This window comes from Palaemon carinicauda, chromosome 3 (genome assembly GCF_036898095.1).
Source record: "Palaemon carinicauda isolate YSFRI2023 chromosome 3, ASM3689809v2, whole genome shotgun sequence".
NCBI classification, from domain to species: domain Eukaryota; kingdom Metazoa; phylum Arthropoda; class Malacostraca; order Decapoda; family Palaemonidae; genus Palaemon; species Palaemon carinicauda.
The window spans coordinates 47,404,890-47,427,042 of record NC_090727.1 but is presented as its reverse complement, the minus strand read 5'-3'; the positions used below and the strand labels follow the sequence as shown (position 1 = coordinate 47,427,042).

The window sequence follows — 22,153 nt, the reverse complement described above, 5'->3', positions numbered from 1 at the left end:
TGGGCTGCAGCTCCAGGACCAGGGGGGTACCAATTGCTACGGGGCCATTTGGGAGCCACTGGGGCCGCTGTCCCTTTGAAGGTTCTCAGCTTGGAGAGGACTTTCAGCAGAAGGTTGGTGGGAGGGAACAGGTAGATCTTGGACCATCTGTTCCAGTCCAGGGACATGGCGTCCACTGCCTCTGCCTTGGGGTCCTCGTACGGGGCCACATCGAGGAAGTTGATTGTTGTCGCTCGTTGCGAAGACATCGATCTGAAGTTCTGGGACTTGGTGAGAGATGAAGGAGAATGATCTTGCGTCTAGAGACCATTCCGACTCTATCGGGCTTGTCCGGGATAGAGCGTCCGCTGTCCCGTTGCGGAATCCTTGTAGGTGAACTGCAGACAGGTGCCACTTCTTCTTCTCTGCCAGACGGAAGATTGTCAGAAGCACCTGATTTATCTGGGGCGATCTTGAGCCTTGGCGATTGAGACATCGAACTACCACCGAGTTGTCTAGGGTTAGACGAATATGGATCGAGGGAGGCGGGGAGAGTTTCTTCAGTGTTAGAAGGACCGCCATGGCCTCCAAGATGTTGATGTGAAATGTCTTGAATAGGGGAGACCATGTGCCTTGAGCCTGTTTTTGGTGGGAGTGACCTCCCCAACCCTCCAGCGAAGCATTCGTGTGGATGTTGAGTGATGGAGGTGGGTGTTGAAGAGGGATGGACCTTTTCAGGGCCGTTGCTTCCGACCACGGCTTGAGGAGAAGCCGAAGTCTGTTTGGGAGCCGTCTCTTGAGGTCTCTTCGAGCGATGGATGCAGAACGTCTCCAGACTCCCGCGGCATCCTTTAGCTGTGCCCGAAGCACTGGGTTTGTCACTGAGGCGAACTGTAGAGAGCCTAGAACTCGTTCCTGCTGACGTCTTGAGATCCGTTTGGATTTCAGCAGTCGCTTGACAGACACTGCTATTTCCTTCCTTTTCTTCTGGGGAATGGAAAGGCGGTGTGACTGAAGGTTCTACTGGATTCCTAACCATTGGAACTTCTGAGCTGGAGAGAGGCGAGATTTCTTCGCGTTTATCTTGAATCCCAGGTGTTCTAGGAACTGGGTGACTTTGCTGCAGGATCTTAAACAATCCTCGGGCGATGGAGCCCAGACTAGCAAGTCGTCGAGGTAGGCCATCACCTGGACGTCTTGGAGGCGGAGCTGTTGTACTATGGCGTCCGCCAGCTTTGTGAAGATCCGAGGGGCCACGTTGAGGCCGAAGGGCATGGCTCTGAAGGCGTAGCTTTTCCTTTGGAGTCGAAATCCTAGGTAGGAGGAAGCGTGGTGGTTCATTGGAACGTGCCAGTAGGCATCCGCCAGGTCTATGGAGACCGTGTAAGAACCTCGAGGCAGAAGGGTCCTTATCTGTTGAAGAGTCAGCATCTTGAACTTGTTGTTCGCTATGAACTTGTTGAGGGGGTATAAGTCGAGAATGACTCTGAGCTTGTCGGAGTCCTTCTTGGGGACGCAAAACAGTCTCCCTTGGAACCTGGTTGACTTTACCCTCCTTATCACCTTCTTGTTCAAGAGATCTAGGACATATTCTTCCAGAAGGGGGGTTGATTGTTGGAAGAATTGCTGGAAGGTTGGGGGTGGTTGAGTCCAACTCCAGCCTAGACCCTTCTTGACGATGCTGTGTGCCCAGGAATCGAAGGTCCAACGATCCTGGAATTGGCGGAGTCTTCCTCCCACCGGAAGCACTTCATTGCTTCTGGTGTCCCGAGGGTTTATTGCCTTGGCCGCTAGCTCCCCTTCCTCCTCTGCCTCTGGAGGGATGGCGAGATGCGTCTCTGCCTGCACCTCTGCTTGAGCCTCTACCTTTGGGACGAAAGGTAGTCGTCTGTTGCTCAAAGGCAGGGGTGAAAACCGGTGACTGGGACAAGACCGGTTGGGTGACCAGTTGAAAGGTCTGCTGTGGCTGAGCAGCCACTTGGGGAGTAGCGGGTCCCGGAAACTGCCGTCTCTGTTGACGTTGCTGGGGTTTTGGCTTGGAGGATTTCCTCTTAGGTTGAGGGCCATCGTCCTGAGAGGATTTCCTCTTCTTCAACATGCCCCACTTGTTGAGAAGGTTCCTGTTCTCAGTGGCGGCCTTGTCGGTGATCTCTTTCACAAGATCAGAGGGAAAGAGGAGTTTACCCCAGATGTTGGAGGAAATCAGCCTCCGCGGTTCGTGTCTCACTGTGGCACTTGAGAACACGAATTCACGACAGGCTCTCCGAGCCTTCATGAAGCTGTACAGGTCCTTAACCAGAGTCGCCATATGCGATTTAGCGAGCACCATGTAGTGGTCGGGGACTCTAGTGTCACCAGCCATGACGTCAAGCTGTACTTGGAGGGACATGGATGCGGCGAGCCTTTCCTTCATGTCTTGTTCCCGACGAAGGAGATGGTCATTAAGTTTCGGGAGGTCTTCATTAAACTGACGTCCAGCAACGTCAGGATCTAGTTTTCCCACCACGAAGGTATGCTGGATATCCTTCCAGTGTCGAACATCGGGGGGAGTCACCAGAGAGAAGGGTCTGCACTCCAGTGCAGGGCAAGGCTTCCCTTCTTCCACTGCCTTGTGAACCGCAGCGAAGGCCTTTTCCATAAAGGGGAGGATCGCATCATCAGGTGCGACGTAGGTAGGGTGCTTCTTGCTTCGGGAGATCGAACACTATCACCTCCTTAGGTTCGGTCTCTTCTTTAGAGGCAGGTTCGGATCGAAGCCGGACGTAACAGTCCGGATAAGCCTCAAAACTCGGGAAGAGCTCCACTTCTTCCAGGGCAACTGAGCCGACCTTCTCGCTGATGAAGATCCTGCCCGTTGCGATGGGCATATGCTCGGCATACCTCCAGGGGTTGGCGTGCGAGCATGCCGGGAGGTCCTTAACCGAAATCCTTTTCGGCTCCTTGGAACTTCCCATGGACCTGATGTACTCGTGTGTCACTTGGAGTTTCTTGTCCATAAGCGCTTCAAGCATACGGAACATCTCCTGGGCGGTTGGGATGGGATCCGGGGTGGCGGAGGTAGACGGGAGAGATACTTCCGTCGGTGTAGGAGTTGGGGCGGTGGTGGAAGGCGGAGCGACCTCCTGCTACGACTCGGTGTATTCCACCTGGTCCTCTTCATAGTCCAACTCTTGGGCCATGAGGTTCCTCTCAGTTGTCTCCGAAATCTCCAACATGCGCTCCGCGTTGTCGGTATCCAGGTGACACTCGTGCATGGACTGGGCCATGACAACCTCGGGTTCCACCGTGATCTGGACGGTGGGGATCTGATCCTTGGGGACCACAGAGTCTGGGGATGCCTTTGGGAACAGTAAGGCCCTCAAGTCTTCAGTGGCAAGGTACGGTCCAGTGGAGTTCTTCTGGAAGCTACGCACCCATCTGCGTAGCTTCTCTCGAGAAGCGTCCCTAACCTCCGCTGAAGGAGGGTTATTGAACACGTCGACCAGGCGTTCCTGGCAGACCGTACAGTTCTGCGGGTCCCAGAACTTCAGATCTCCTTTCTTGTTGGCACAAGGGGCGTGGGTCCTACACGCCGTGTACCCATAAAAGTGCGGGCGCTTCACTGCACAGAAGCCGTGGTCGCGCTTCAGTTGCTCCTCCTGTAAGAGAAAGAGAACATGAGTATGGGGGAGTCATAAGGATGACTTCTATTCTAAAGTTAAATATTAACTGATTAATCTTTAACTTAATATTAAGTGTGATGATCAGAGAATGGGCGGAAAAGAAGGAGATAGATACATACTCCGTGTAACCCGCCCAGCTGGTTACCGTGACCTTATCCATAGACAATTTGTTGTGACCGAAGGCACAGGACAGAATTCGACATGGAATGCCCGGAAGGCAGTGGGAATTCTATTGGGAATTGTCAAGGATATAAAACTAGGACTGAGGCTACTCAGACCCTAGAACTGGGAACGTAGAAGATCCCATAGGGTAACGGTTTCCGGCAACCAGCCGTGCTAAGATACACATAGCATGCTGGAAATCTGTGATATGCAAGAAGACAGCATGGTTACTAATAGAACGGTAAGATAATACCTATCCATTTACGTAATCAAACCATCTGGTTGCGATGTAGGGCTATCAACATGATATGATAGCTAGTAGAAGGGGTGCAAGTCGCCTTGACGCCTCCGGAAGGCTCCGGCAGACCGACGGCACGCCGGAGGCCGCTCCAGCAGAGTTTCTGGCATTAGGGAAGACAAATATAAAAGTCAGGAGTAATACCAGGGTGGCGGCCGCCGGCACAGCGGCGGCACGCCGGCACGCCGGCGGGGAGCGGCGGCTCCGGCAGCCGAAGGTTGCCGGCTTGGTGACAGGAACAAGGATGGTTATAGCAGAACCGGACTTCCGGCAGTGGATGCCGGCACTCCAGGGGCCGGGCCGGTGGACGGACGACCGAAGCTATGAGGTAAGAGGGAAGGCCATCGGCTGGAAGCCGGTGGGAGGCGGCAGTCCCCCGGCACACGGAGGACTGGCGGCCCAGAGGGCAAGGGATAAGTCACCAAGGTAGGAGGTGGGTATCACCGACAGGGGAGGCGGCAAGGGACCGGCACCGGGATAGTGAAAGAGACAGAGGGAGGGATGTAGGGGCACGGCTACGGACCCCAAGACATCCCACCTGAGTGGGTGTACCCATGATAGAGGCTAGCCCTATCAACCAGAAGCAGGGGCCGCAGAGGACCGGGAGCCAAGGTAGCCCAAGGGAGGGCTAGGGAACACCCAAGAGGGGGGAGAACCCCTGCAGACAGAACGCATCCAGTGGCTAACCCCATAGGACACTATGAAGGGTATATGTACCAGAGCGGACTGCACACAGGAGCTCAAGGTAGCCCTATCACTCCACCCTACGGAGGACTTGTAGGACAGGGGACAGATGGGTATAGACTAACCTAAGTATAGGCTAGGCCATACAAGAGATAGGTGGGGAGGGGAGAAGAGAAGGGTCTTCTGTGGAGGAGGCTCTGTACCAAAGCGGCCACCAAGGAAGGGAGGACACTCCCTAGCCTAAGGTAAGGCAGCCTGTCTGAAAACGGTGCATGGGTATCGTTTCAGCAAGGTACAGAGCTAACTCCCCCAAAACCTAACCTAGAGCAGGGATGTTACACCCTGAACTAGGAAGGATGGAAGACGTATCGCTATTGCAGGAAAGGTCGGAGACCTAGCTCCAGCAATAGAGGACGGACTAGCCGTTCCTCATTCTCGGACGCAACCCTAAGGGGGGATCATTCCCTTAGGGGGGACAGAGAAGCGATATATACTCTGATAAGAGCTTGATCCCCTTACGTGGTAGGGGGAGCAAGGCTACACAGAGGGGATGCCCTAAGGCAGGGGATGAAGGAAGCATATAGGGGTCCTACTTGTAGGTTAGGTTAGAAAGGCACACTATCTAACCTGTCCCTTATATGGTCCCTGAAGGCGAAAACACTTGCATCACAGTCAATAGTATTGTAAAATAATGCCACTATCTTCATAATTATACCTAGGATCACTGAAATATATCATGCATGAACACTGATGTTAGGCGCTCTGGCCTAGGGGCTAGACTAGCCAACTGGTATGGGGTCAAATGATGATCGATAACAAGGCGTCAAAACACGATATATAAAGTTCCTAGCTATGAAGACTAAATAACTAATAGTATCGATTAGTTAATGAGGCCGGAAAACGCTGTTGAGGCTATCTAAATAAGGCATGCAAAACAACAGCGACGCCATAAAATGGCGGGTCCGGTCGAGGCACAGCTCTGCCACAAAACATCAAATATCTCGAAAAGTAAAAGTTACTTTACGGTCAGAGCTTATTTAAACAATACTGGAACCTTGTACTCAACTTTCCAGAAGAAGGCGAGGCCGAGGGTAGAGACATGGCTAAGATGCAAGTCGATAAAGTGCGCACAGGGAAAAGTCCGACTAGTAAGGCAAGCTACTAAACGAAGGATGAGGACGGACATGACGTCATTTAGCAATGGCGCCCGTTTGTTTACGTCTCGAGTACCAAAAGTAGCCACGAACGAGATTTGCCGTGGAACGGCTCCCCAGCTATTCTCCGCCCCTACACATCGAAGTGTTAACTCTGTTTGGGGTGTAGATAGCTATGTGGCGCGTTAATACATGCGTCCCCTGTTGATATACGATGTCTTAAAGGGAAACCTTTAGGATACTCGCTCCAGAAGTTAGAATTCTGTGATAACCTGTGGTTAAATTCTCTGGGAATATTTAGTAGTTATATACCCAAGGAAGCTACCAAAAAGGAACCTTCCATCAGGACGCCATGGCTTGAGCCCAAAAAAACAATTAGAATAAAGACAATTTCATCTTTTAAAAAAGTCATTATTTTATTGGTATGGTTAGAGAGAGAGAGAGAGAGAGAGAGAGAGAGAGAGAGAGAGAGAGAGAGAGAGAGAGAGAGAGAGAGAGAGAGAGAGAGAGAGATTAATATTTAGTAGGCAAGTCTAGGTTGTTTATTCCTTTTGAAAATAATGTCAACCAATCTATTACAAATATTTTCATCACCCACAGACTCCCAAATTGATAAGCACTGGCTTACGATGGCTTATCTACTATAGAGATTGGAAAATTATTTTGAAAATAAATCCTTGGTTATAAAAATTGGTTAATTCTTCGTTTCCTTATGTGGTTGTGTAGCAGGGTTTCCCTTCTTTGAGGATGGCAACCTTTCTCCTTCATTGTATTGTTTTAGCCATATATGCTCAGTTGTCTTGTCGATTAGTTGCCTTTATTTTTGAAAATCTGATGAAATACCGCTCAACTAGAATTATAATTTCCGGTTGCGGTTGGGTAGCTCCAATCATGTGTAACAGATGAATAGGTGAGTAGACATATTTTGTGAGACTGTGTGTGTCATCGCGACTGTCGTGACTTGCGACACTGCCACTGTGCCAGTTGATGTCTCGTTAGACTCCACCCACAACTATATATTCGATACATTCTTTACGTCAAATACAATACAGTGAACCCTCGCTACTTCGCGGTTCGACCATCGCGGATTCACCACTTCGCGGATTTTTTCCATAACCCATATATATACAGTAATATATATATATATATATATATATATATATATATATATGTATGCATGTATTTATGTATATATGTATGTATGTATATATGTAGGTATGTATATGTGTATACATATATACATATATATATATATATATATATATATATATATATATATATATATATATATATATATATATATATTATATATATATATATTATATATATATATATATATATATATATATATATATATATATACACACACACATATATATATATATATATATATATATATATATATATATATCTAAAGTAGGAAGATATGATGTAGTTCTAAGGGAAAAGTATGGGAAATATGTCTGGGTAATAAGCAAAGCTCTACCTCCAGTTTGTTTCTTCATTATGATCAGAGATAAACGTAAACAAAACATTGGTTGCCATTTTTTATCGTGCTTTTTAGCGTGTTTAGGAAACGCATGATATAAAATCGCCTTTAATATTTGTGCCTGTTTTAGTTTAGGGTACTGTAGTACATGCAGCAAGTGTTCTGTATATTAAAGGGTAGTTTGTTAACAGTACTAGGTACAATGGAAGGTTTTAAAAGTCTGAATATACATGTTGAATAAATAGGTAAATATGGTGTCCCTACTTCGCGGATTTTCACCTATCGCGGCCGGGTCTGGAACCTATCTACCGCGATAAACGAGGGTTCACTGTGCTATAATAGCTAAAAAGTCAGACTCATTGAGTCTTTATTCTTCTACATTTTTATAATAATTAAAGATTATTGGATTCATTTTTCCATGAGGAATTAGCTGAAATTTTGGTAAAAAAAAAAAGATAGCATTAATTCTCTAAAATTGTGCTTAATGAACTGTCTCTTATATTGAGTGAAATTTCAAAATGCTTTGAACCTACACTCATTAGAAATGTGCAGAATGTAAGAGTTGCCAGTTAGTGACTTTTGAACGAAAATCACTGAATTCAGGTAGCACAAGTTTTGCTGTATACTGTACAGTAGAGTAATTCTAATCCGTACCTTTCGTTTTACTTCAAACACCTATGAACTTGATCTAAGCCACGTCTTTATGATTTATATTTCCCCAAATTTCAATAAACTTAAGCTGAAACTCAGTTAAATAACGTTATTTAAATAAAAACATCACAGTAAGACTTTACTTGTCACAATATAAAATCTAGAACCGTAATTAAAGAAAGGAAGTGTGACATCATCATAATACAGCATATTGATTGACAAATTTATAGAATGGAAGCCATATAGCCAGGGTTAAACTGGACGAGAAATGGATACCTTGAAGATGCATCATGAAGAAATTATTAAGAAGCTGGAAAGAAAGGTGGAAGATAGAAAGCATGAAGGAAGGTAAAGTAGAAGGTTAGAAAGGTGCTGCTGCTTGACGACAAGAGGAGGCTGCGAACATTTTTGATATGGCATAGAGTGCACAACTTGAAGGGCAATGATGGCACTACCACTCCACGAGATGGATGATAATATAATTTTGTTTGACTTTCCATCTCATGTTTACAGCCTTATTTACTCATAACATCATGTTAAGTTATTTTCCTCAAATCATATCCCTCAAATTTTTATGTCTTTCCTTAAACTACCGTATATACTGCATATCATACAACTTATGAAAACCTTACTTAAAAGCTATTTTTAAGGGAGTTGCATTATACACAAGCTATAAATTTAGAGTATGTACTCCTGGCCCTGGCTATGACACTGACCAAACTATATATACATTTACTGGTTAATAAGTACAGCTGTATATTAAAGTAACATTATATTGTTAAAACTGATGTTTTTCTTAACTGTATCCAGTAATCATACACATAGTATCCACATAGTAATACTGTACTGTATCATAAAATACCATCATAGTGAATATGCCTCTTTTCCATTTTTCACATTTAGCTGATTGAGACTACCATGTATGTTTTCTAAATTATTACTGTATTATTATTACTGCTTGCTAAGCTACAACTGAAGTTGGAAAAGCATGATGCTATAAGCCCAAGGGCTTCAGCAGGAAAATAGCCCGGTGAGGAAAGAAAATAAGGAAATAAACTACAAGTAAAGTTAAAGAACAATACAGTAATAACATTGAAATAATTCTTTCATATATAAACTATAAATACTTAAAAATAACAAGATGAGAAACCAGATATAATAATGTGCTCGAGTGCACCCTCAAGCAAGAGAACTCTACCCTAACCCAGTAGAAGACCATGGTACAGAGGCTATGGAACTACCTAAGAATAGAGAACAATGCTTTGATTTTAGAGTTTCCTTCTCCTAGAAGAGCTGCTTACCATGGCTAAAGTCTCTTCTACCCTTACCAAGAAGAAAGTAGCCACTGAACAATTACATAGCAGTAGTTAACCCCTTAAGTGTAGAAGAATTATTGTTTAGTAATCTGTGTTGTCAGGTGTATGTGGACAGAGGAGAATGTGGAAAGAATATGCCAGATTATTCAGTATATGAGTAGGCAAAGATAATATGAGCTGTAATAAAAAAGAGGGATACAATTTAGTACTGTCTGGCCAGTCAAAGGACCTAATAACGTGCTAGCGGTAGTATCTCTATGAAGGCTGGTACCATGACCGAGCTACTGGAGCTTATATCTTCCCTCCCTTTGTAAATATTTTCTTTCCCTGAACCCTGGCCAACCTACTGGAGCTTTCATCTTCCCTCCCTTCATAAATGTTTTCTTACCCTGTGCCCTGGCCAACCTATTGGAGCTACTGGAGCTTTCATCTTCCCTCCCTTCGTAAATGTTTTCTTCCCCTGTGCCCTTGCCAATCTACTGCAGCCCTCATCTTTCCTCCCTTTGTAAATGAGGTGATCTTCAATCGTTCATTAGAGGAGGGTGAGGAAGAGAGGCACCCTTCAATTAACCCACTACCAGTGTGAGAGCTCAGTCCTGTACAAAGCCTACAACCAGTAAAAGGAGCCTGAGCACCTTTACTTAGGCCAGAGCTACTTTCCCTGGCAGGGTTGGTAGGCAGGAGCACAAAATCTCTTTCTGGGCAACAAGAAAAAATCCCAGAGGCTTACAAAACTCATTGAGATCAGTCATCCTGAACTTCTTACTAGAAGTAGTGGCATCAGAATCAGAGGAAAAGGAGGATCAAGCACGTGTCTTCCCCTCACCAGCCTTCTTCAGGGTCGAGGTCTGGGAGATCAATGATGACGCTCCCTCAACGGAAGATGGTAGTTTGGTACTTTTGACAGCAATTGCAACCTCTGGGGAAACAATCACTGGATACAAGTCCTTTGATGCAGCCACAGATGTAACAGGAGACGAGGTCATCAACACAAGTGTTTCAAGAATCCGAGCGGTCGCCAAGACCTCCTTCGGCATTCAAGGCAGGCCACAACCTGCTTGGGTGAAATGCATCACCATCAGTCTGCATTGCTACAGGCAAACTTTTGGCATAAGGCAAATGAGTATTCACTTCATTAAGGAAAGGTGATATTCCGGCCCTTCCTGAAGAACGAACTGAAAGTGATCAGAGGTCTCTTCCCAGCCATGAGGACTTACCAAGGACCAAGCCCATGAAGAATTTACAAGATACACAGTGAGTTGGGCTCCACCAGGATTGAAGAAATAGCTATAACGCTCTTCGGCATCAAAGTTGACTGTTTAGAATCCTTATAAATCCATTTCTTCCTTTTCTTAGAAAAGCCTTCTCATTGAAGAGGTGGCCACAATCAGCACTTGCCACAGGGCAACAACTAAAACCAGTCTTGCCCCCTGAAAAGCAAAGGCAAACAATCAGGGGCAACAACTAAAACCAGTCTTGCCCCCTGAAAAGCAAAGACAAACAATCAGCTAAGTAAAAAGTGACTAATTTTTCTGACTGACAGGAGGGAAGGGCTTTGCCACACGTCCCGTCAGTGATTATTGTATAACTAACTCGTTAATAATTTAATGGTCATTCCAGCTTGTGCTACATTCATATCTAAAGGACAGAAAGTTTGTATTCACATCAGAACAAAAGAGTATTCCAGGAAATCTATATAACTTACCTTTTTCTTCTTCTTCCCTTTGTCAACAATATCCCACAATTCTACGTTGACATCATCAGTAGCTTTGTAGTTCCACTGAATGCTGGCCACCTATAAATAGTTATCATTTAACCATTATACCATCTAAAACATTGCAATAAAAAATTAATTATAAAAATAAAAAGCATATTTCTATGATATAAAAATAATAATTTTCAATTAAAGAATCCATTGTGTTTAACTTTCAGATGTATAGTACATGCATCACCTTGCTCATGGGCAGAACAATGAATCTTAAAATCACTGATATGCAAATAAAAAATATTTTTATTATACATGAAGCCAATAACTTTAAAGGTAGGCTAACATTCCTAAAAGAAATTTGAAAAAATAAACAATATCTATTTACAATTCACTCAGAACCATGCATTAATAAACACTCGGCAGCATTTCGTTTGAAGATACAATTAATTACACTAGCCAGTATAGGCCCCAACCAGACTCACAAGAATAAGCAAAGGCTGCTCCACCATTGTGTGACATCAGAGAGAGACAAGTTAACTCTGCCACCCAGTTTGTTTACAATCAGCTAACTATGTGAAAATGGATTAAAAAGAGCAAACACAGCATAATTTTTGTAGCAGATAACGAGAATCAGTCAATAGCAATTCTGGAGCCATATGAAGAAAGTAGCTAGAAAAACAGAAGCAAAGTTGAAATTTGTCAATCAAGAAATAAGATACTGTATAGAGAAAAAAAGATTTCATAAAAAAACAAATCAATGTCAGCCTTGACTGGAGGTAGCTAAAAATGACAAATTTGTAGATAATTTGTATTTTTCCCAACCATACAAACCTTAGCTATTTAATATGGGGGTATTACTTTCGGCGTAGCTGAAATGACGAGCCATTAAAATTTTAACGAGGGTTTACTACCCCCTAGGGAGGGGTAGCTAGCTACCCCTCCCCCCTCACACACCTGTGACTAGCTCACTTTGCTTAGAGGTAGGACTTCCCGGGGGACAGGGCTGGCGGGCAAGTTTGATTAAATAGCTAAGGTTTGTATGGTTAGGAAAAATACAAATTATCTACGAATTTGTCATTTGTTCCGTAACCGAAATACAAACCACGCTATTTTTTAATATGGGTGACTTAACCCTTAGGTAGGGTGGTAAGTCCCAGCCGTTACTGGCTTTTCACTTTTGCCCGGGGACTCAGTATCTGAGTGTGTCAGTGCTCAAGATAAGGAGTCCCTGCACCTTGCAAGTGCCTTGCTCTGCAAGGACCGCGGCCTACGTAAGCTTGTGTGTGAAGGAATGAAGTGTGACTCGTCCTAGAAAGTTGACCTGAAGTCCTTTAGATGGAATTCTAGGAGGACGTTCCCAATACCACCTCGTAAGGGTATGGGGACATGACAGTATTATTTTAATACTAAGAACACAAGGAAACATGGTTTACCTGCAGTGGTTTGAGGTCAGCTGTGCAGAGAACCCAGGATGCTGCTTTCCCCAAGAGAGGGGGGGATGAAGAAAAGAATAAGGGTTTTAGTCTGCATAAATGAAAAGGTATGCCTCCTTTTCATTTATGCAGACTAAAACCAGGTAACAATGCCCTCAACCTTCTGCTACTTGTCCATTAAGAAGCTTGAGGTCTAAACCAGCTGTTGTGCAGCCACCACAGGGCCGACAGAAAATGTATCAAGCCTCCTGTGGGTCACGTCTTGCAGGTAGTGGGCTGTAAAGGTTGTTTGATGCTTCCGAACCCCTGCTTGTAAAACCTGCGTCACTGAGTAATTCTTCTGGAATGCCAGGGACGTAGCAATGCCTCTGACATCATGTGCTCTAGGGCGACGTGACGGAGGAGGGTCGGGATTCAGGGAATGATGGATAACCCTACGAATCCACGCTAAGATTGTATTCTTAGTGACCCTCCTCTTCGTCCTTCCCGTGCTCACGAACAATGCTTGCACCCGAGGACGAATTGCAGCTGTTCTCTTCAGATAGAGCCTCAGACTCCTTACTGGGCACAGTAGGAGATGGTCTGGGTCATCTGTTAAAGAACGGAGACTCGAAATCCGGAAAGAGTCAAACTGAGCGTCCAGCAATCCTGGATTTTGAGTCTTAGCAACAAACTCAGGGACGAATCTGAACGTTACCTTCCCCCATCCCCCCTTGAATGGGCGATGTCATACAAGAGACCATGAAGTTCGCTGACTCGCTTGGCCAAGGCCAAAGCAAGTAGGAACACCGTCTTCCAAGTCAGGTGGCGATCAGAAGCCTGGCGTAATGGTTTGAAAGGAGGTCTCTTAAGAGACCTGAGGACTCGAACCATGTTCTATGGAGGAGGTCTCACTTCCGACTGAGGGCTGGTAAGTTCATAACTTCGTATGAGAAGAAAATATTCCAGCGAAGAGGAAATGTCCATTCCTTTGAGCCTGAAGGCAACGCTGAGCGATAGCCTTTCACTGCCGAGACTGAAAGGCGCATTTCTTCCCGCAAATACACGAGAAACTCCGCTATTGCTGGTATAGTGGCATCGAGTGGAGAGATACCCCTTCCACGACACCAACCACAGAAGACTTTCCACTTTGCCTGGTAGACCCCTGCGGATGACTTTCGCAGGTGTTGAGACATCCTTTCAGCAACTTGTTGCGAAAAGCCTCTCTCTGTGGGGAGACGCTGGATAGTCTCCAGGCATGAAGCCGCAGCGATGCTACGGCTTTCTGGAAGATGTTGGCATATGGTTGTCTGAGTAGCTCGTGTCGAGGAGGAAGTTTTCTCGGGAGTTACGTCAGGAGCTGCAGAAGGTCCGGGAACCACTCTGCGTGATGCCATAGTGAAGCTATCAAAGTCATTGAAAGGTTGACCGATATACTGGTCTTGTTGAGTACCCTTCTCATCAGGCAGAACGGGGGAAAGGCGTAAACGTCAATGATGTCCCACCGTTGTTGGAAGGCATCTTGCCAGAGTGCCTTGGGGTCCGGGACTGGGGAGCAGTACAGCGGGAGCTTGAAATTCAAAGCTGTCGCGAACAGATCCACCGTCCGGGAACCCCACAAAGTCAGGACTTTGTTGGCTAATAGACGATCCAAAGACCACTCGGTACTCACTATCTGAGATGCCCTGCTCAGACTGTTGGCGAGCACATTCCTCTTGCCTGGAATGAAGCGAGCTGATAGTGGAATCGAGTGGACTTCGGTCCATCTCAGTATCTCTACTGCAAGATGGGATAGCTGCTCTGAAAAGGTACCTCCCTGCTTGTTGATGTAAGCCACTACCGTGGTGTTGCCGCTCATCACCACCACGGAGTGACCCGCCAGGTATTGTTGGAACTGTTGAAGTGCTAGGTATACGGCCTTCATTTCTGGCAGGTTTATGTGGAGGCACTTTTCTGATTCTGACCAGAGGCCTGAGGCCCTGTGGTTCAGAACATGGGCCCCCCACCCTTTTTTTGAGGCGTCCGAGAACAGCATCCAATCCGGGGGAGGACGAAAAGATCCACTCCCTTTCGTAGGTTCTCGTTCGTCACCCACCACTGAAGGTCCGTCTGTTCCGCAGGACCCATAGGGACCAAGACGTCCGGGGAATCGTGTCCTTGATTTCACCGGGACTTTAGTTGCCATTGCAGGGATCTCATCCTGAGGCGACCATTTGGAACTAGATGGGCCAGTGAAGAAAGGCGACCGAGGAGACGTAACCACGATTGGGCTGGGAGTTCTTCTCGTCCGAGGAAAGGATCTGCGACCCTCCTCAGCCTTGCTATCCTGTCGTCTGATGGGAAGGCTTTGTGGAGATTGGTGTCCAAGATCATGCCTAGATATACCAGTCGCTGAGTTGGAAGCAGAGAAGACTTCTTGAGATTTACCATGATCACTAGATCTTAGCAAAGTCCCAGAAGCTTGTCTCGGTGTCGAAGAAGGGTCGACTCCGAGTCTGCCAGGATCAGCCAGTCGTCCAGATAACGGAGGAGACGGATGCCGATCCTGTGTGCCCACGAAGAAATCAGGATGAATACTCTGGTGAATACCTGAGGTGCTGTGGAGAGACCGAAACACAGCACCTTGAACTGGTAGATCTTGTTGTCTAGGCTGAATCTTAAGTACTTACTTGAAGACGGATGGATTGGGATCTGGAGGTACACGTCCTTCAGGTTCAGTGTACTGTACCAACCGTGTGTCACACAATTGTACATAATTCCTTTTGCATATATTATGCTTGTATCTTCGCTCTTCCCTCGCACTAAACGAACATGAAAATTCATGTCTGCTGTTTTCCTCTGTAACATTGTCTTGTTAACTTATGTCCTGTTGGCTTGAGGTTTTGTATATAAAGGAGAGTGTTCTATAATAATATAACTCAGTTGATTGCATCCTGCCTTTGAGTTCACAACCCTCTCTCGGCACCGTCACATTGGTGACCCCGGAAGTCGACTCGCTCCCACTGCCTTCCACCCCCACCTCCCTCGCCCCTCCATCGTTGGTACTATGGCAGACTCTACTACAGCAGTTGGCGCTGCGGCCGCCCCATTGAAACTTTCAACGTTCGCCAGCGGAGAGGCATTTGCTTGGTTTCAGCGCGCAGAAGTCCAGTTTCGCATCAACGGCGTGACTCACTCAACCACCAAAGCAGATTATGTTCTCGCGGCGATACCCGAGGATACCTTCCCGGAAATATCCGACTGGCTTTGTGAACAAGGAGACACGCCAATAGCATATGACGCCCTAAAAACATACCTTCTGCAGCAGTACTCGCCGTCGCCAGCCACCCGTATAGCAAAGCTTTTTCAGCTCTCGCAACAACCGTTGGGGGACCAAAGGGCTTCGCTTGCCCTCAGGGAAATGACCAGTATCGCTCGCCTTCAACCTGCCGCAGACGGCTCTCCTCGTGAGGTGAACCTACTTCGTGCCCTTTGGATACGCCGTTTACCCGGACCTATACGCGCTGCCATACCCGATGTCGATAGTTTACCCATAAAGGACTTGATGACCAAAGCCGACGCCCTTATGGACAGCCACTTCAAGACCTCCATCAACGCCTCCACCCCTGACGAAGAGGATGCCTATTCAACGTCAACTGAAGCTGACATGAATGCCGTAGGACATACACGCCCACACCGTGACGTGCCGAAGCAGAGACAAAGCCGCCCACCACCCACCAATCGCTCGCGCCCCAACAAACGACTTCTACAGCCACTTACTACCTCCCATCCGCCGCAGTTTTGCTACTACCACTTCAGATTCGGGGCAACTGCGAAAAAATGTGCCGAGGATTGTCAGTGGCCAAAAAACGTGTAAGTAGGCCATCGCTCGTGGCGGTGGCCTCCCGTGTTTCTAATCTTTTCTTTTTACAGGATGCAGGAACGGGCGTGCGATTTTTGGTAGACACGGGTGCTTGTCGTTCTCTTTTGCCAAGTTAACTCTTCAAGACACAACGTAGTCTGTCTACATCTGCCGACGTCCGCTTGGTAGCTGCCAACGGATCTACGATACCCACCTACGGTTACGAGAACCTCACATTATCGTTCGGAAACGGTAAATTCAATTGGAAGTTTCTCGTTGCTGACGTCACCATGCCAATCCTCGGTGCGGATTTCCTCTCTCATTTCCACCTTCTGGTCGATGTCGCCCACCGACGATTGGCCAACGCAGACTCGTACTTGTCGACACCTCTTCAACCCGCCCCCTCTAACCTCGCTCTCCACATTAGCGCACCCACAGATGCCTACGCCCACCTCCTCACGTCGTACCCGGAAGTTTTCCGTCCAGAACTTCGCCAAACGCCCACGGTTCCTGCCAAGCACGGTATTTATCACCATATCAAGACGACGGGACCCCCAGTCTTCGCAAAATTCAGATGTCTGGCACCGGAACGATTGGCAGCCGCCAAACAGACGTTCGCCGAAATGGAGGAAATGGGCCTTTGCCAAAAGGCCTCCAGCCCATGGTCGTCACCCTTACACATCGTTCTGAAGAAAGACGGCTCCCTCCGTCCGTGCGGGGATTACAGGCGCCTGAACATGCAAACAGAACCGGATCACTACCCCCTCCCAAACATTGCCGACGTGACCTCCTACCTGCACAAAGCAAAGGTTTTCTCTACGCTCGATCTCCTGAAGGGGTATTATCAGGTGCCTATGAACCCAGAAGACATCCCCAAGACTGCCATCACCACTCCGTTTGGTACATACACCTTCAATTACTCCTGTTTTGGCCTTCGTAATGCTGGGGCCACGTTTCCACGTCTCATGGATGGCATCTTAGGGGAGCTCCCTTTCTGTGTATGTTATGTGGACGACATACTTGTGTTCTCCTCCTCAAAAGAGGAACACCTCCGTCACCTGCGCATCGTGCTCGACCGCCTGCAACAAAACGGCCTTGTAGTCCGGTACGACAAGTGTACCTTTGGCGCCAACGAAGTGTCGTTCTTAGGGCACCGCATCACTCCTGAAGGTGTCCACCCCCTCCCTGAGAAGGTAGCAGCCGTTCAGAACTTCCCCGTGCCCTCGACCGTCAAAGCTCTGTAGGAATTCTTGGGCATGATCAACTATTATCACCGTTTTCTGCCAGCCATTGCCGCCACTCTTGCTCCCCTCTGAGCCTACCTCAAGGGCAAGCCGAAGGACCTGAAGTGGGGTTCCCTTCAAGAAGCAGCCTTCTGCAATGCAAAGAAGGCCCTATCAACTGCTGCGGCTCTCACTTTTCCCATCCCACACGCCCCTCTCCTTCTCTCCACCGATGCCAGCGACGTCGCTATTGGTGCAGTACTCAAGCAGGTGGTCAAAGGCTCGCCCCGCCCATTGGCCTTCTTCAGCAGAAAACTGTCCAAGGCAGAATCGGGTTATTCTACCTTCGATCGAGAATTGCTGGCGGTGCACTTGGCTGTCCGTCACTTTCGCCATTTCTTAGAAGGTACGCCCTTCGTCATTCGCACAGACCACATGCCTCTGGTGCACGCCTTCACTCGACAGTCTGACGCCTGGTCCGCCCGTCAACGCCGCCATCTCTCCGCCGTGGCTGAATACAATTGCACCCTCCAATACGTCCCTGGGAAAATTAATCCCGTTGCCGATGCCCTGTCAAGAAACACGTTGGCTGCCGTTCAACTGGGATTGGATTACAACGCCCTGGCTGAAGCCCAACAACAGTATCCAGAGTATCAAGCTTGTAGGACATCCTGCACGTCCCTCCGTTGGGAAGACTTTCTCCTCGAAGACTCCAACACCACCCTCCTCTGTAACGTCAGTACTGGTAGACCGCGACCTTGGATTCCTGCTCCCATGCGCCGACAGGTGTTCGATTTCATTCACGGCCTTTCACATCCCTCGTGCCGTTCTACTGCACAGCTGCTGAAGGCAAAGTTCATTTGGCACGGCATTTCTAAGGATGCTAAGGATTGGGTCCGCGCCTGTACTTCTTGCCAAACTTCCAAAGTACATCGACACACGGATTCAGGAGTGGGCACCTTTCCTCAACCTCAGCGTCGTTTCGCACACATTCACGTCGATGTTGTAGGCCCCCTACCCACATCACAAGGACATCGTTACCTGTTTACCGTCATCGACCGCTCCACTCGTTGGCCTGAAGCCATTCCCATGGAAACTGCAACGTCCGCCTCATGTACATCTGCCTTACTCTCTGGATGGATTTCAAGATTCGGTATCCCTGAGCATATTACTTTTGACAGGGGAACCACCTTCACCTCTCAATTTTGGACGTCATTAGCGAATCTCCTGGGCATCACCCTACATCAGACAACGGCCTACAACCCCGCTGCCAATGGAATGGTTGAACGTTTTCATCGCACCCTCAAAGCAGCTTTGATGTCCCGCTGCAAGGATTGCAACTGGTTTACTCAGCTTCCCTGGGTCCTCCTGGGACTAAGGACCACTCCTAAAGACGCCCTCGACGTCTCGGCAGCTGAAATGGTGTATGGCGACCCGTTGGTCGTCCCTGCTGAATTTTTTCCTTCTACTACCTCCTCCGACGATCTCCAGCGCATACGTCACGTCGTGGGAAAATTTACTCCGTGCCGCCAGACTTACAAGCCCCCAGCGAAGCATCACATACCAACGGACTTGCACTCTACAACGCACGTCTTCCTGCGCAACGACACCAGCAAGCCACCACTAACGCCCCCTTACACGGGCCCTTTCCTTGTGATCCGACGCAGTCCGAAAGCATTCCTCCTAAACATTCGGGGCAAAGAAGACTGGGTCTCCATTGATCGTCTAAAACCTGCTTATCTTCTGCCAGATGACCCGCCTACAGTTCGCCTCTCTAGATCAGGGCGCCCTATTTAACATGTTCAGTATGTCATTTTTAGAGGGGGAGCCATGTACCAACCGTGTGTCACACAATTGTACATAATTCCTTTTGCATATATTATGCTTGTATCTTCGCTCTTCCCTCGCACTAAACGAACATGAAAATTCATGTCTGCTGTTTTCCTCTGTAACATTGTCTTGTTAACTTATGTCCTGTTGGCTTGAGGTTTTGTATATAAAGGAGTGTTCTATAATAATATAACTCAGTTGATTGCATCCTGCCTTTGAGTTCACAACCCTCTCTCGGCACCGTCACAGTACACATGAAGTCTTGTGGTGTCACTGCAAGTCTGACCACGTCCGCCATCTCCATGCTTTAGGGGTTTGTTTGACAAACCCGTTCAGGGCCGAGAGGTCGATGACTGGTCTCCAGCCTCCCGAAGCCTTCTTTACAAGAAAGAGTCGACTGAAGAAGCCTGGGGAACCGTCGACGACCTCCTGGAGAGCGCCCTTCTTTAACATGGTCTCGACTTCTGCCCGTAGGGCTTGCCCACTTGCCGATCCCATGGCAAAGGAGCTCAACGACACTGGATCCGCTGTCAGGGGAGGTAGAGATGTTATGAACGGGACGCGATATCCCTGACTGATTACGGAAATCGTCCAGGAATCGGCCCCGAGTTGCTGCCACCTGTCTGCGCAACTTTGAAGGCATCACCCCACTGGTGGACATGCAGGGGGATTGCCAATCCTAGCGTTTGCGTCCTCAGCCACTCCCTCTAGGATTCTTGCCTACCCTGGAGGACTTTTTGCCTCTCTTGTCTTTGACAGGAAAGGGCTTCGACACCGTTGTCTTTGCTGCCACAGCCGGTTTCGTCGTTTTGGACGGGCGAGATTGTTGAGGTGCCGGAGGTTTATAGGGCTTCGATGTAAGAGCCCTATGAAGGAGGGAGTCCTGGTTGGACTTCCTCCACCTCTCGGCTGCCTGTTCCACGTCTTTAGGCTCAAACAAACTCTTCCCCAAAATGAAAGAATGTCTGAGCCTGCTGACCTCGACAGTTGGGACCTTCGCGTGGAACATCTGCCACCGCATCACGTCATTTCAGGATCGAATTGGCCCACAAGTTCGAGACTTGGTGGGCCAGAAACTCAATGGTGCGGGTGCCCGAGAGGAGGAAGGTCTCCAGTTCCTTCCTGGTGCTCTCCTTAGACAGGTCTTCGGATCGCAACAGGATGCCAAGAGACCCCAGCCAGATGTCCAGCCACGAAGTAGCCTGCATGGCACACTTCGCAACCTTCTCCTGGCTTAGGATCTCTGTCGCCGAGAAAGTCACTTGCCGGCTAGAAAGTCTCTCAAGAGGGACTCCCTAGGTAACCTCTTCCACAGAGTGGTGCAAGAGAAGAGCTAAGCAAGACTCCTCCATGATCTCAAATTACCTCCTCTGGTGGATACGAGGAGGAGGGAGGAGCTTGTTGCCAGCAGTGGAATGGCTGGAGGAGGCGAGCTCGGAGAGCTGGCCCTCAACCTTGTCCCTGGCACTCTTCACCCCTTGGGACCAGGGCAAAGCTGCACTGGCCTTAGCAGGCTTCCGAGCGCCAAAGACTCGGTCCAGGACAGTGTCCTTGTCCTCTCGAGGAGGAATCTCAGGATCAGGAAAACTGTTGAGATGCCTCATCAGGGTCAGAACCTGCCAGAAGGCATGCTCTGACTCCTGTGGCTCTCCTCCAGGAGAACTGGCAGCAAAGTCTCCCGTCCACAAAGGCTCTTCTTGGGGGGACAAGTGGACGTTCTCTGCGGGTCTTGTTGGCTCTGGGCGAATTCTTGAGGATGACTTGGGGACTGTCTTGGAGTCCTTAGGTTCCCTCCTGGGAAGAAAACAGGACTCCAACAACGACGTCTGAGGGCTCTTCTCCGCCCCAACCCGGGACGATTCTCATGCGCGAGGCGGGGTTTCTCCTATTGGTGCGATGGGAGAACGCCTCACCTTGGAAGATTCCCGAGGACGGAAAATCCTCGTCCACAGGAGAGGGAGAGAAAGTCTGGGGGGGAAGGGAGCTTTCCTCAAGGATGTCCGAGGAACCAGCTTGACCCTTGGAGAAGTTACCACGACTTCTACTCCTCTCTTCCTCTTCAGTGGGGTCGGAGCCGCCATTGATTTGAGGCCCATCTCAGCAAAGGCAGGTTTGACAGCCTGCACGACAGCTCTGATGAGGGACCCGAACCATGGCTGCTTACTGACAGCGACTCTCTCTGGAGGGAAGGGGATCGGGTGATCCTTCGGAGTAGAAACGACAACTGGGCCTGCCTGAAAAGAAAGGGAAGAAGAAGGTTGGTTCCTGGACCTATCTGGAGACTTCCCTCCCTCCTGTGAGTGCGCTGGTCTGCGCTTGCGGGGGGGGGGAGGGGGAATGTGAGGATGACGACCTGGCAGCTCTTGTTCCTGTAGGCTCGCGTTGTGCCTCCCTATGGGAATCGCGCTGGGGTTCGCGCGATAGGATCTTGCCTGGTTTGCGCTCGGGCAAACGTTCACACGCAGGCGCGCGGTGCGAGCGTTGGCGCGCAGGCGAGCGATGGCGCGCAGGCGAGCGATGGCGCGCAGGCGAGCGATGGCGCGCAGGCGAGCGATGGCGCGCAGGCGAGCGATGGCGCGCAGGCGAGCGATGGCGCGCAGGCGAGCGATGGCGCGCAGGCGAGCGATGGCGCGCAGGCGAGCGATGGCGCGCAGGCGAGCGATGGCGCGCAGGCGAGCGATGGCGCGCAGGCGAGCGATGGCGCGCAGGCGAGCGATGGCGCGCAGGCGAGCGATGGCGCGCAG

At 48.6% G+C, this 22,153-nt stretch overlaps 1 protein-coding gene across 3 annotated transcripts in view; it reads right to left on the bottom strand.

Annotated features, from left to right (window-relative positions):
• Positions 1-22,153, bottom strand: part of LOC137637319 (rab-like protein 6) — a 235,033-nt gene that overhangs the window by 108,020 nt on the left and 104,860 nt on the right. For all 3 annotated transcript variants that reach the window (XM_068369567.1, XM_068369572.1, XM_068369563.1), the window contains exon 4: positions 11,101-11,190. In XM_068369567.1, coding sequence (XP_068225668.1) covers positions 11,101-11,190 — 90 coding nt within the window. The remainder of the gene's footprint in view (positions 1-11,100; positions 11,191-22,153) is intronic.